This window comes from Trichechus manatus, unplaced genomic scaffold (genome assembly GCF_000243295.1).
Source record: "Trichechus manatus latirostris isolate Lorelei unplaced genomic scaffold, TriManLat1.0 scaffold00293, whole genome shotgun sequence".
NCBI lineage: Eukaryota > Metazoa > Chordata > Mammalia > Sirenia > Trichechidae > Trichechus > Trichechus manatus.
Window position 1 is genome coordinate 653525 of NW_004444229.1, and position 16707 is coordinate 670231.

At 35.0% G+C, this 16707-nt stretch overlaps 1 protein-coding gene across 1 annotated transcript in view; it reads right to left on the reverse strand.

Moving 5' to 3' along the window:
• TMTC2 (transmembrane O-mannosyltransferase targeting cadherins 2) overlaps positions 1-16707 on the reverse strand; it is a 514074-nt gene that overhangs the window by 227970 nt on the left and 269397 nt on the right. Inside the window, exon 4 of the mRNA XM_004390257.2 lies at positions 7809-7923. Coding sequence (XP_004390314.1) covers positions 7809-7923 — 115 coding nt within the window. The remainder of the gene's footprint in view (positions 1-7808; positions 7924-16707) is intronic.

The following is a 16707-nucleotide window of genomic DNA, read 5'->3' on the forward strand; positions in this document are numbered from 1 at the left end:
ACTTCTATTCCGTAATCTCTGACCTCCTCCTAACCTCTCTCAAGGGTTCTCAAAATCTGACCTTGAATGTACAAATGGATCTATCATACCCTTATTAGGACTGGATCCATAGTGACAACTCTGCAGTGCTCCTTTCTCTCATTATTGTACCCTCTTAAATTAATTTTACCTCCCCCTAAGACTGACTTCTTGGCATCATGAGGTATACAAACCCTCTGAAATTCTGCGCAAAATTTTAGCTTCTTAAAGGAATCTTTCACCTCCCCACTCTCCTGCCTGTTTAAAACTGAAGCACATAAAATTGCAAGGAAATGCAACAGCAGTAGAAGTCTGATTCAAGAAGGCTCTTTAAAATCTAGATTTTTTTTTAGTGATAAAGATCAAAATATAATTAATTATATAATTGGAGGACCCTGGTCATCTAATATCCACTGCTAATCTCATCACTTACATTGAAAAAAGGAATCTTCTATGCTCTGATGTGGATTTCATAATTTATCTATATAAATCCAAAAAATACAGCTGCAATTCTACTAGGTATGGAGACTACAATGAGGAATATGAAATTGCCACTACTTCAAGAAGCTGAGTACTAATAGAAATGATCACCACGATTCAACATTGATATCATATTGTTATACACTTTAGACAGATATTCTTTAGTATGTTATAGAAGTCTCTGTCTATTCCTAGTTTACTTAGTCTTGTTCTCTGAGACAGATGTGGATTATCACATGCTTTCTTGGTATTTCTAGAGATGATCATATTTTCTTCCTCCTCTGACTCTTTAAAATGAAAGAGTGTAGTAACTGAACAGTAATATCAAGTATCCCACATAAATATTGGACTGAATTCCACCAGATAATGGTATTTTATTCTATGTTGCTGTATCTGATATATTAATTTTAAGGCATGTCTACATTTATATTCATAAGTGTAATTGGACTGTTGTGGAGTCAGTTATTTTATTCTTGTTTGCTTACTTTTTGTTTTTGGTATTAAATTTAGTCAGATGTTGCTTTTGGCTATATCTAGTTTCATAAAATAAATGAGAAGTTTACATTAACTAGTATAGGACTTAACAATTTATGGAAAATTTAATAAAACTCACATGTAAAATGCCTTTAATTTGGTTCCTTTTAGAGAAAATTCTTTAATATCATTTTTTAATTTTTCAAAGTTTTTGATATGGATTGCCTGTCTCTTCTTGGGTCACTGTTGATAATTTATATTTTTCTAGAACCATATTACTAAGATTTTTCATATATTACTAATAATGTTTTGTTATTTTAACCTTTCATATTTCTAGCTGTAACCCCCTTCTCATTGTTAATGAGAACACAAATATACAAATATTTGGGATTTCCTATTTAGTCCTGGGCTTATCTTTGCCAGAATTAAGCTTATTTGTAGATCTTTTAAAGAACAAGCTCTTAGATTAATTCATCACTACCCATTGTTTTTCTATATTTTAATTTATTAATATTTTCTTTTTACTTTCCTTAGGTTTATTGGTTCATTTTATTGTTCTTTTTCTCACTTCTTAGTTTGGATGCTTACCTGTATTCTTACACATGTAATAAAAATAACAACTAGTTTACAGTGACAAAGTCTCTATAATCCACAGAATGATTCCCTCTGTTATATAAAAAAATCAAGAATTTATTATACACTTTAAATTTATTATCTACATTCTGAAATCTAGTGCCTAATGAAACAGTCTATTTTCTATCGAATTACCTGTTAAATATCATTTGGAACATACTGACTGAGACAAATTGATAACAACAATGAAATGACATCAACTAAGCATATTTTAGCCCAGAAATCAATTATATTTCAGACTATGTATTTATAAAATCTGACAGTGTGACTAACTGAGTGATGGTTCATCGGCTTTGTCCCTAAAATATTGTTAAACTTGAAAAGAAAAACCTACATCATAATGCTAACCTGTTATTTCCTGTCTTAAAAACAATTTACTTGCGTGAAGTATCGGATTTTAGTAAATTTGGTAATAGGAACTGAATATTGTTCATTAAGTGCACCACATTTATTGCTGTTAAAAGTAAACTTAAGACTTTTAAATTTCCTGTTATACGACTATTATGTATAAGCTTATACTGAAGTGATATCAAAAAGATATTATAACTAACATAGTGAGACAATTAAAAACACGTTCTGTAGCACTTTCTTCTTGAAACCAACTCTTAGTTCAGTTGTACATACCCACTGATGATCTTTCTAACAAAGTTCTACAGCATGAGTCAATAAACTGAATCACCGTCATAAGAAAGCAAACAAACAAAAAACCCACTTAATTTATAGTCTACATTAGATTTAATTCCAAATATTTTACTTCTACATGTAAAGGCTATTTTTTCTGAATTTGAAAGATATTTACTTAGTTTTCTTCATTGCTGTTTTATTTCTGCCAGCTTAAGCAGAAATACTATTGTTGCATGGATACAGAGTCAGAACATTTTAACTTCAAATCTTGGCTCCTCTACTTACTATTTGTGTGACCTTGGACATAATACCTCTGAGTCTCATTTTCATCATTTTGTAGACTTAATTTGAAGATAAAGTGCGATAACATATTGAAAAAACTAAGAAGAGTGTTTAGCACATAAAAATAATTTAAGCAATTGCAACTAAAAAAAAGAGAGAAATAATTTCATAATTTTATAAAAAATACAATCCTTTGTATACACCTCTCTATTATAACTTGATATGGATCCTACAGAAAAATGTTCCCAAAGTCTTAAAATCTTTTAAGGCAGTGTTCTCTAAATTTCAGTCGTATCCACATATTACTTGTATTATTGTTTATTTAATATTTTTCCGGAATCATTCTTTTTTTTGTTACCTGAAACAATACTCAGGTAAATATAGGTTATATGTTGTTATGCATTGAATTACATCCCCCAAATATACATATTATAAATCCTAACCACCATACCTGTGGTTATAATCCCATTTGAGAATGGACTTTCTTTGTTATGTTAATAGGGCAGTGTTAGTGTAGAGCGTGTCTTAAATCAATCTCTTTTGAGATATAAACCAAGCAGATTCCGTACAGAGAAGCAAGCTGAGATGGGGGAAGATAGATTCCATGCCACGTGAAGATCACCAAGAAGCCAAGGAACAGAGTTGAAAAGAAACAAGGACCTTCCTCCAGAGCCAACAGAGAGAAAGCCTTCCCCTGGAGCTGGTGCCTTCAGTTCAGACTTCCAGCCTTCTCAACTCTGAGAAAATAAATTTCTGTTTGTTAAAACTACCCACTTGTGGTATTTCTGTTATAGCAACACTAGATAACTAAGACAGATGTGCTGATCATATGTTTTAAATATAAACATAAAAACAAAAGTAGTGATTAATTAAAGTTTATCTCTACTGTCCTAAAATCATCCTATGTCCAGTAAGTGGTGGTGTACCTCCTCACTTTAGTAATCGCTGTTTTGAAGTTACACAATAGTGTATGTTTCTAGATTATTTTCCCAACAAAAATTTCTAATAATATGATAAACAGAATTTTTTTCAATAATTTACAAAGTTACTTGCTACCATCTAGCAGAGTTATGAACATGGAATGTGTTCTAAAAGTCTAGGTTACTCATTAAAAGTTAAGTAGAGGACCTAATCAAAGCTATGATTTGCAAAAGTTTCTAAAATTCATTAACAAAAATAGGTATTTCATGACAACTAATATAAATAGGTTTGTTAGTTTCAGGCTTTGGTCACAGAAGGCATCAAAGCAGTTTTCTGCCCTCTTTCCTTGCATGACCCCCCCCCCATTGCCTGCATGACCTTTACACTGAAACCACAGTGAAAGAATGTACCCTAGGGAAGCAGACTTCCTCCCCTAGTGCTTTAGCTGTAAACTAAATGATTAACTAAAGGTCAATGATTAACTACATAATTGCATGCTGGCAAGAGCTGATTTTAGATCCCAGAGAGGGAAGTAATGTTCTTCCTTTGAAGCCACCAAAGCTGACCACAAGAACGTCAGGCACCCTAAGCACAGAGTTTGTCAAGGAGCCTCTTTCTTCCTCCCCTTCCCCTTTCCCTATGCACATACCCATTGTCCACAAGTCAGTTCTGACTCCTAACAACCCTGTAGGACACAGCAGAACTGTCCCATAGAGTTTCCAAGGTTGTAAATCTTTTCAGAAGCAGACTACCACAATCTTTCTCCTGGAGAGCAAATGGTGGGTTCACACCGCGGACCTTTGGGTTAATAGCCGAGCACTTAACCATTGTACCACCAGAGCTCCTTCTCCTATGCACATAGACCCCTCTATATAAGTCTCTAGTCCCTTTGTCCTTTTGCTCCCTTTACCTACAGCATATCAAGGGACTACGCAGGCATAGAAGTTTCTGTGTCAACTTACCCAGGGACAAAGGACCTTTTCGGGTGGAACGGAATTTTATCTTTTCTTCTCTGTTCCAATTACAATGTAAGTAATAAAGCTTATGAAAATGCCCCTGACAGCTACTGCTCTGAATGAAGTTACTTTCATTTGTGGTTAAACTGCAGGTCATTAAACATCTGTGAGAGACACAACTATCACTGATGATATGAAATGTGATCAATGCCTGCTATTGCCACAGAGCAAAAAAGAACGTCATCAGGTTAAATTTACTGGTAAAAATGAGTGAGCAAATGAAATTCCTTTTCCTTCAGGAGTTGACATAGAACAAGGAACAATGTCTGTGCATCACATGAAAAGCTATAATGACAATAGCATATACAACCCAAAAGGAAAAAATTTTATTTGCCGAATTGTCTTTAAACAGGCCAGATGAAAACTTGGCTTTTTTCTACCTATGTAACAGATTAAAAAAAAAAAAAAAAAAAGGCTTGCTCTTTGACATTTTTTGTGGAATTTAAGCCTTCTAACTTAAACTAACAGTTACATGTGGTTTATATTTAAAAATTTAAAAAAAAAATTGTGTTGCATTAATAAAAAAAATTGGGGGACCACTTATTGCATTTATGGCATATCCCATTTCCACATTAAAAAAAAAAAAAAAGATCATGTTAATACACACTTCTCCAGCAAGGCTTTTCCATTAGGGTTAGGGACGATCTATCCATATGTTTTCATCGTTTATATATGAATCCACAGATAAAGATGTAAGACATAGCTTTTAAATTACATCTAAAGTGGATTTGCCTAATTGAATAAATTTCTCCTCTCAGCAGAGAATAAGCCTGAGAAAGCATGTTTTCTTTTTTTTTTTCAGGCTCTGCCCAAGAAGTAGGTAACTTTTTAACCAGTGTCTGTGGATAACAGAGTAAAATAAATTCCATCAATGTGTTGGTTGTTCAGCTTACTTCCTCCCCCCAAAACTTATGGAGAATGTGCACCAAAAGAAAACTGACTTTGTATATTGCAAAACATGAGGCTCCTTTGACAACATCACTTTCAGATGCAAAAAAAAATAAGAAAGAACATATGGATAAATCGATTATTAAACTGGTAAGGTTCTTTTTCATGAAATAAAAATGCTATTACTAATACAGTAACATCATATGTACTTAGATGAAGAGGACATAGGGAAGACAGCATCTGCAGTAGTATTTTAGATACATTCAAGTAAATAAAAAGTTGCAAACTCAAATTACTTCAGTGAAGAGGATGGTAATATACATGATGAAGTATGGAATACAGCAGAGAGTGGGTAGCAGGGAATGTGCAAACTGAGGAGATCATCTGAAAACATTTCAGATTTTAAAAAAAGTCAGTGCAGAATACATCTGCTGATGTAATTTCGCCCATTAGCCACTAGGTTGAGATTCTGGTATTGTGTTAAAATCTAGGAGGTTAAAGAAAAGGTAAATATACAAATAAGAAATTAAACTGAGCTCTTCCTGTCTGCTCAGGAAAAGTCCCTTAAATATTGGTATTTTTTTCCTGTTTACATTTTTCATTTTTAATTCTTTTATATCTGTGCTTTATACTTCATCAAAAGAAAAATTCAGATATGACAATTAAAGGGTGCCCTAGGGTGGCACAGTTAAGCACTCAACTACTAGCAGAAAGGTTGGCACTTTAAATCCATCCAGAGGTGCCTCAGAAGACAGGCCTGGTGATCTGCTTCCAAAAGGTCACAACCTTGAAAACCCTATGGAGCAGTTCTAGTCTGCACACATGGGGTCGCCATGAGTCAGAACTGACTTGTGAACAACTAACAACAACAACCATTAAAGTTTGCAAATTATTTTGATACTGTCATTGTTACACAGCATTCATTAAACACAAGCAGTAGACATCTTATTTTGCCTGGGACTGATCCTTCCTTTTAGGGAACATCCTCTTCGTTCCATTCCAACTCTGGAGGTGTTACCAACAGAGGTGCCTCATGGCCCCTGTGACACTGCTCAGTGTTTCACCCAAGACAGAGCCATCACCCCAGGAGGGTCACTCAAGAGACCTTTTCTAGGATTAATACAGACACCAAGACAAAAAAGTTCTCTTACCTTTGGAGAATGAGAAGAGTCAGGCTTTTGTATGCATAATAGTGCCAGGGACCCTCTTCCCCATGTCAACTATAGAGTCCCATAGAGAATGAAGAGAACCCAGAGGAAAGCAGAGCCACAAGATGGAGACAGATTCCTGGAACTTAATCTAGCTCCTGGATCTAACTGTGCCTGCAGGTAGTCAACCCCAGGAATTTTCAGTTATGGGAGTCAACCAATTCTCTTTTGTGCTGAATCAAATTTGGACTAGGTTTCCATTTCTTACAAACAAAATATTTTCATAAACATAACAGACAAGGAAGGGATTTCAGTTTAATTTACATTTGTCCATTCACATCTCATTGTTACCCCCTAGGGATTTCCATTCAACGACAGGACCAATTTTTCCCACAGGGAATTTCTGAACCAAACATGCATAAATATTATCAATTATCCCAACTTTGCTTATAAACATCAGTACCTTTTAGTAGGAAAAAAAAGAAGAACCATGATCTTACTCTCCAACTCTCCATGTTCAGTACATATCTATATATACTTTGATACAATCAATTTTAATAGAGGACAAAAATTCTAACATTATTAATAATCAAGGCATCAAGTGTATAAAGCATCATATATAGTAGGCTTATTTTATGAACCTATCTAAATATTAATGAAATAAACTTAAAATAATAAAAGAATTTAAACTAATTTTTATGCTATATGCTATTCAAACAAACAAACAAATCCACTGTGGTCAAATCAATTCTGACTCACAGCGACCCTAGAGGACGCAGCAGACCTGCCCCAAAGGGTTTATCTTTACGGAAGCAGACTGTCACGTCTTTCTCCCACAGAGTGGCTAGTGGGTTCGAACTGCCCACCTTTCAGTTAGCAGCCAAGTGCTTAACCACTGTACCACCAGGGCTCCTATATGATAAGATATAACCCAAACCCATTGCCATCAGGTTGATTTCAACTCATAGCAAATCTTTAGGACAGAGCATAACTGCCCATAGGGTTTCCCAGGAATGGCTGGTGGATTTGAACTACCAACCTTTTGGTTAGCAGCTGTAGCTCTTAACCACTATGCCACCAAGGCGTGCTTCAAAAAACCAAAAAAGTCAGCCATGATACTTCAATACACATGAATATCAGTGACGTGGCCCAAAACAAAGAAATCACAAATACCATCCACCCAGTAGTCTCAGAGGCATGATTAATGACAAAAACTATTGCAGAAAAACAGCCATCATCATCTCCATTTCCAGCAGTTAAATCAATAGTCCCTCTCAATGCAGGTTTCAAAGATGAACCCAACTAGAAAGCAATGCGTACTCACAAATTATAAAGCATGTCAGCCATGTTGCTGCGGTAGTACAAAGCATTTCTATAGGCGCTTTCGGCTTCAGAAATTTTGCTCTGACTCTTCAGAACATTTCCGAGGTTACCCCATGCTGCCAAGAAGAGAAAGAAGTATTCAGACTGAGCCTCAATCCAATTAAATGTGACATAATATCAGGCCATCAGGAAGTACCACAGGGAGAGAAAACCTTCATAAAACATTTTTAAGAAGGAAAATTTATTTCTCGTATACTCTAGCATTTCATCAAACCAGGAGATTAAATACAATCAAAGTCTAAATATTATTTCAAGTAATTACTATGTCTCAAAGCTGGTATACATATACAGTTCATCATAAGGCCAAGAATAATGTTATCTTAAGATCACCTACAAAAACATCATACACTTTCAAATTTTAGTAGGGGTCTTCATGGCCTGAAATTAATGTATACTTACTGTACCAGAAACTGCAAGGAATCATCTTAAAATAAACAAAGATTTCATTTAAGTATGAAAAAAAAAAAACTGATAAATGACACAGAAGAACTGAGGATTAAAAGTAAGATAACTAAACAAGATCAAAGCTATAAAGAGGCTTAAGAGTCATCAGAACATATCAGTAAAACATTATGCTTCTTAAAACAATTCAGTATATATCATTTGCTCAGATATAATGTTCTTTTATACTCTTCCCATTAAATTAATTCATTTTTAGGGAAATTGGTATCTCCACACATAGTCATGTTGAAAAATACATATCTTCTGTAGGTCCTTTATTCCTTCCCCCCAAATAATCGTGATCTCTTGACATTAAAAAGAACAAAAGGCACATCAAAAACAGCTGTCCACATAACATGGCTCTCAGAAAGAACTATCCCTCAAACATGGCTGCTTCCTTATCTTTTTTTCTTCTTACAAGGAGATGGGGTGTTGAGTTTGGCAACCAGAGTCCCTCCTCGCTGGAAGATGGAGATAAGAAAGCAATTGTCATACATGTGTCATGATACATTTATGTGGGTGATTAGTGACTATATCTGAAGAATGAGAGGAGCTTGGAGGTATTAATATTTAATATATAAAAAAGTACAGACTGTCAGTTCTCCATTTGCCTTGTGCCGCAGTTTTACTCATCTGTGAAATGGAACAAATAATTAGTATCTCCTGGGTTTCATGAGGATTAAACAAGCTAATATATATAAGGTGCTCAGGACAGTACTGGTGCACAGTAAACACTCAACAAATTAATGAATTTTACGATAATTGATGCTGTTTGCAACTGACGATAGTTTAGCATTGTTTATAGAAATAATATTAAATACAATGTACTTTATGCCCTCTTATTACCCGAGAAAATAATAATTTTTTATATTTGGAAATTCAGTTACCTCCTTTTGCCTCTGACAGAAGGCAAAGGAGTCTGTGAATTGACTTTCCAGTGAACAGGATTATCCAGCACCCAAAGTGCCACATACCAGGCCACACACTTGACATCTATTAATTCACTGAGCTCTTACCACAGTTCTGTACATGAATGTTACGCCTGTTCTGTGGATAAGGAAACAGACTAAGAGGCAATACAGAATTTGCCAAAGTAATGCTGAAGTGTTAGAGAATTCCAATCCAAAGCTGGTTGCTTCCAAGCTTTTTCCACCTTCCACTCTGCAGTTTCATACCACATTTCATCTTTCGCTTCAAATCAATATTCACATACTATGAATTAGACCTTGGCATTATGGATCTGAACACTTAAATTGAAAGATAAAATAGTTACGTAAAATATTGTCAAATTCAACCACTAAAATTGACAACGGGAAATACACAAAGGAAATAGTAAATAAATAGTATAATAAATTAGAATTATCTTCAAACTTAATAGGTATAACATCACATGTATTTTATATCTGAAGCCCTGGTGGCACAGTGGTTAAGAGCTATGGCTGCTAATCAAAAGGTCAGCAGTTACAATCCACCAGCTGCTCCTTTGAAACTCTGTGAGGCAGTTCTACTCTGTCCTACAGGGTCTCTATGAGCTGGAATTGATTCGATGGCAACGGATTTGGTTTTATTTTATGTCTAACACCTCCCCAAAATTAATAAAATATGGCTCTACTGACACTTAACAATACCCAGGCTACTTTTCCCCCTACCCCAGCCCTCCAACGTTCTATTTTGATTGTAGCATTAGTAAATGAAAATACATATGTCCTGGAATCATTCTAGAGAAATGCATCCAAATTACTACTAAGCATCAGGAAAACTTCATTGTGGTGCTATTACCATCCAAACCATACTCTTAGAACACTGATGTTGAAGAAAACATTGTATATAGTAAGAAGATACTTTGTATATTTTAAGGCATATTTCCAAAGAAACAAATTCACTTTTTTTTCAAGTTCTTATTTTCCAATTAAATAATGAACTAACAGGTGTTTCTCTTGTCACTCATCAATAGACGTTTAGCTATGTCTAGAATATTTACGTTCACTTATTTGTTGGTTGTTCATTTATTGATTCATAAACGTATCCATTCATTAAAGTTATTTGTTAAGAACCTATTTTGTGCCAAGAATTTTATTAGGCGCTAGAGCCCTGGTGGCGTAGTGGTTAAGAATTCGGCTGCTAACTGAAAGGTCAGCAGTTCAAATCTACCAGTTGCTCCTTGGAAACCCTATGGGGCAGTTTTACTCTGTCCTCTTGGGTCACTATGAGTCAGAATCATGTCAATGGCAACAGGTTGCAGGGCACTCGGTACACCAAAATAATCAAGGTCCCACTCACATGGAACTTCTGTTGGAGGTGGGGTAAGGAAGGTTGGATCTACCTAATAAAATATACGAATTCACTTAAAATATAATACGTGCTACATATTAAATAGAGATAGAATATATGAGGCTATTTTAGATAGGAATATATTAGAGATAAGGAAATGGGTGATATTTGATATCGAAAGGATAACAAGTCAGCCTTGCAAAGAATGGTGATTCCAAGTAAGGAAAATAGAACAAAGAATCTAAAGTCAAGAACCTTGGAATTTTTGAGGAACAAGAAAGTCATTCAAGTGAGTGGCTGGAAATGATGGGTAGGCAAAAATGATGTCACAGAGATGGTCAAGGATCCAATCATGTAGGGTCTGGTGGGCCACATTAAGAAGTCTGGGTGGAAGTTTATTTACAGCTAATGGGGGAGGATTTTCAGTGAACAAATTTTGTAATATGATTTGCATTTTTAAAATGATCATTCTGTCTCCTCTCTCAAAGGGAGACTTGCTGCAAGGGAACAAAACGAGCAAGAGTAAGGCTAGTCAGGAAGTAACTACAGTAATCTAGACAGCAGAATTAGGATGGCTTTCACCAGAATGGGCAGCAGAGGAGATGGTTATTTCAAAGAGAGAAAACAACTTAGAAATCAAAAAATGAAGGGCAAGGTTAACTGTGGCAAAGCCATGATGTAAAACCAAGTTTCTTGATTCTTAGTCCGAATGAAAAGCTACTGCATCTTGATAACTCAGTCACCACTCTGTATGCCAGGGAGGAAAAAAGAATTCCCAGCTTAAGCATATATTTTTTAAAACATTTTAATTGATTGTGAATGAGGAAGAGGGTGGGAGGTGGGGTGGTGAGCAGCCTTGATGTCTGGAACTGATCTGCTGATCTGACACTTATAGTCAGGCCATTTTGTCCTCCTGCTGTATGTAAACAACCTTACAAGCACCAGCTTCAGAGAAGATTACTATGAGACCATGAATAAATGAGACAAAGCAAATCTACCTCATAATTTTATCTAAACACAGACAAAAACAAGGTCCTGTACAATCCACAAAATACCAAACAGCCTCCTCTCTTGCTAAATCTAAAACAAACCCCTGCTTCCTTAGATCCTTCCTCAAATCACTCAACCAAAGTCCAAATTCTGTAACAGGATACATGTAAGGAGATACCCTGGGGCTCCCTTGGTGTAGTGTTCTCCCTCGCTACAGTGAGTATTAACCCAAATTCTTACTAAAGGTGTGTTCCTGGTGATCTTGGGCTTAAGGACATTAACATAGAGGATTTCATCGTACTTAGATATAAAAACAATTTCCCTTCAAAATCCCTTTTTCTTTAGATATTTGTTCCTCAATGCTTATCAAAAGCATTTATACATGAGTTTATCAAAATAGATTTTAGGTTTTTAAAGTAAGAGCTGCCAAAACTAAAATTAAAAATGTCACACTTTTTTGGTGTTAAAATTTCTGTCACATTTTCCATAATTTCAAATCTAAATGTGATTGATTTTTGCATCAGTATAATCAAAACTAAATGCTAACATAATGGTAACTTATAAAAATATAAAGCTATATTGTACACTATAACCTAAAATTAAAATCCTACCTATAGTCTACTGAACAGTAATTCTTTTCATAGAAGCTCCTCATTAATTATATTGCAATGCTAAAATGAAAAGTGAACAAAAATATCACAGTGGAATTGAGAAAATATTTAAAATCCAGCCAATGCAGATACATTATAAAGAACATATGTTAAATTTAAGCATAAAAAGTATATCTTAAATGGACTGATGTGATAATGATTTATTGCTATATAATCATTAACCCATGAAATTAATCAGTGTAGCTGACCTCTGTTTTTTTTTTTTTTTTGGTCTATTACTTGATAAACTTGATCACATCAACCAAGTCAACTGGATATTTTTTATCATTTCAATTTTAAAATTTAGCTGGTCTGACCTCTTCAAAATATCCAAACTAAAACCTGATTCTCAAGAAATGGAGGAATATTCTGAGGTTTATGCATGGGGCAATTTAACAGTATAAAGATGTCAATTCTTCAAAAATTAATCTATAAATTCTATGTAATTCCATTTAATATGTTAGCATCATTTATTGAGGAACTCAAAAAACTTATTCTAACCATCGTATATAAGAGAAAAGAAACTGGATTCTTTGTAACATTCACCATATACAAAGGTAAACTCCAGACAGTTTAAAAAGTTAAATGTGAAAGTTAAAAACTATAAAAGCTAGCAGAATACATAGGAGGGTACCTCTGTGGAATATACAAGGACTTCTTAGTAAGACCCCCAAATATATCTCAAAAAGTAAACATTTGATGGATTCGCGTACCTAAAATGAAGGGATTCTATTTATTGAAGAACACTATGAACAAAATTAAGTATATACAACACATGATATATTGAGAAAAGATATTTCAACATCTAAAACAGAAAGAGACTGTAGAAAATATAAAAGGAATTCCTACAAGCAACAAGAAAAAGATAGTGTTCCAACAGAATAAAAAAAGAGGGGGTGGCAAAGAACAGGAACCAGATTTTATAAAAAGGGAAATCAAAATAAATATCAATGTTTTAACTAATATACAGATTCTTTAGTAACACAGGGAAATGCAAATTACAACAATGAGATCTCTTTTACACTCACACTGGCAAAAATCTTAAAATGGATACAGCTCAGTTCTGTTGGAAATGTGGGGAAAGAACTCTTGTGCACTGTTGGTGGCAGTGTAGCCTGCAGCAGCCATTATGTTATACCATTTGACAGTACTCAGACAAATCAACAAATAAGTCAAAGGTCAGCCTAAGGATGAGCCCTAACCAACAATCTCACACCTGGGTACATATCCCAAAGAAACTCTCACCTAAGACTACAGAGGAACATCTGTCAGGGTTCATGCAGGCCTCTTGGTGTTGGCTGAGAGTGGGAAGTAATCTACTTGTCCACCACAGGAGTATGATGCAGAACATACACTTCAGGAATTGCTATGCAGCAGTTTGGAGCAATAAATTCCATGCAAACATAGGAACATGAATAGATCTTAAAAGCCTATTAAAAGATCAAAAACCAGAACGCATTTTGTGTCACGATCCCAGCTATAAATAGAAAAATTACTTCACACCCCCAAAAATAATATTTTACAAGGGTATATTATACATTTAAAGATACAAATCAAGTACATTACAGCAGATGATTATGGTGTGAAGAGAAAACAAAGTTGAAAATGGAGATAAAAAGAAATAAATAGGTAAATAAAAGAGAGAAATCTTGCAAGAATCATCCTCATGAATGGCGATGAACCAAGGAATATAATTAACCTAACCCTCCACAACTGGGTTCAAGGTAAGGGGTGGAGAGGGAAGGAGAAAAGGAGGAGGAGGAGGAGGACAAGAAGAAGAGAAAAGGGGAGGGGAGGGAAGGAGGGGATGGGGGGAGAAAAAGAAGCCAAGAAAAAATTAAGGTCATACTCCACATTCTTTTAAAATAGAGATGGGATTATCCTATATCCTACTTAAGGAATAAAAGGTTTTAACAATCATTAAACTTCTTTTTCATGTAGTAAAACAATTCAAAACAGATGTCTGGGATTATCTTCACATTTTCACGTTGGTACTTACACTTCAGACCTAAAAATCTTAAAGATCTTTTATTTTCATTAACATTTAATATCATTTATGTTGTATTAAAGCACATAAATATATTAATGTGTTCATTTCATGTAATGACTTTTAAAAGTACATTTTTATTGGAATAAAATTCCCAAAATTTGCCCAAGAAATTGTAATGAAGCCTAAATAACAGTTATCCATGTTTTTAAAAGTCTATATTCTAATAGAGAATGCATACAGACCAATCCAATTCAAGCTCTGAAGAGAAGATATAAATATAGGATTTATTTGAAGTTCAAAAAATATTGAAACTTGTTTTAAAATCTCAATGTAATTTTTAAAAGTTTTTCCCAAAAGAGAGTCCAAATATTCAGAGTACTCAGTTAATACATGTTGATAAACAAAATTACTATTATAAGAACTTGATCTCATCTGGGGGAACTCCTGTCCCCTCTCATGGCCCTGTCCTGCAGCACTAACTACTATAGCCAAAAAGGAGGAAAAGAGAAGAAAAAGGTGAAGGGAGAGAAAGAGGATGAGGGTAAGGAAAAAAGGATAATGACAATAACAGTATCTGTATTTACTTAAGGCTTACTATATGCTTTCTAGTGTTCTAACTTTACTTAACCCTAATAAAAACCTTGAAGGTATATTATTGTTGTTAGCTGCTGTAGAGTTGACCCCCAACTCATGGTGAGCCCATGTACAATGGAACAAAATGTTGCCCAGTCCTGCACCATCTCCATGATCAGTTACAGATCAGACTGTTGTGATCCATAGGGATTTATTGGGGGATTTATAGAAGTAGATCTCCAGGCCTTTCTTCCTAGTTTGTTTCAGTCTGGAAGCTCCCCGGAAACCTCTTCCACATCACAGCAATATACAAGACTCCACTACAGATAGGTAGTGGCTGTACATGAGATGTGATGGGATCAAACCTGGGTCTCCTACATGAAAAGTGAGAATTCTACCACTGAATCACCATTGTCCCCTCTGAAGTATATTACTATCTCCATTTTACTGATAAGACAAATGAAGGTTAGCTCTCTATATAATAGATTGAATGAAAAGGAAGGTACAAATTCATTCCCAGGCATTTGAATCCAGTTAGAGGCAAGCCCATATCACTCTCTCAATATTTAGTCTGAATACAAAGTGGAATGACATATTACAGTATTTAATGTGTCTTACATATTTAATTGAGGACTGAAGCATAAAATGAAAACAAAATAAATGATCAAAATGAGTCAGAGATGCTTGGGCCAAAACAACAATACCAACCACAGAATAAAGCTACCTGCTACCCATATTCCATATCAGAAAAAATTAATGTCAAACTATATATTAACATCGTGATGTTTTTCTTTGAGAATGTAATTTTAAATATCATACTTCCAGTTAATGCAGTGGAAATACAGCATATCCTTCCTGTGTATATAAATGGCTATTGCTCAAAGGTAATGAGGACTTAGGTATATTTATTAAGATCTTCTAAGTGCCCAGTAGATGCCTTACGTGTAACAGACACTTAACAAGCAATGTTTAACAAGTCCATGATTTATTTCCTAAAACTGCAAATATACTTATTCAATCTGAGAACCTCGACTACATGAAGTAGAACGTGGCATCAGGATTGAAGGAAGACTCATTAACCATCCAAGATATGCAGATGACACAACCTTGCTTGCTGAAAGTGAAGAGGACTTGAAGCATTGACTGATGAAGCTCAAGAATACAGCCTTCAGCATGGATTACACCTCAACATAAAGAAAACAAAAATCCTCACAACTGGACCAATAGGCAACATCATGATAAATGGAGAAAAGATTGAAGTTGTTAAGGATTTCATTTTACTTGGATCCACAAACAACATTCATGGAAGCAGCAATCAAGAAACCACACAATGTACAGTAGCCCCCCCTTATCTGGGGGGGATATGTTCCAAGACCCCCAGTGGATGCCTGAAACTGCAGACAGCACTGAATCTTAAATATACCGTGTTTTTTCCTATACATACATGTCTATGATAAAGTTTAATTTATAAATTAGGCACAGTAAAAGATAAACAACAATAACTAACAGAAGCACTTCACAGCTTCTCTTTGGCATATCCGAATTGCCAGCATCACTACTCTTGCACTTTGGGGCCATTATTAAGTAAAAAAAGAGTTATTTCAACACAAGCACTGCGGCATTGGGCTAATCTGCTGCAAAAGACCTCTTTAGAGTGTTAAAAAGCAAAGACAGTACTTTGAGGACTAAGTGCACCTGACCCAAGTATTCTCATTCACTTCATATGCATGTGAAAGCTCGACAGTGAATAAGGAAGACTGAAGAACTGATGCATCTGAATTACGGTACTGACGAAGAATATTGAATATACGACAGATTGCCAGAAGAACAAACAAATCTGTCTTGGAAGAAGTACAGCTGGAATGCTCCTTAGAAGTGAGGATGGTGAGACTTTGTCTCAAGTACTTTGGACATGTTATTAGGAG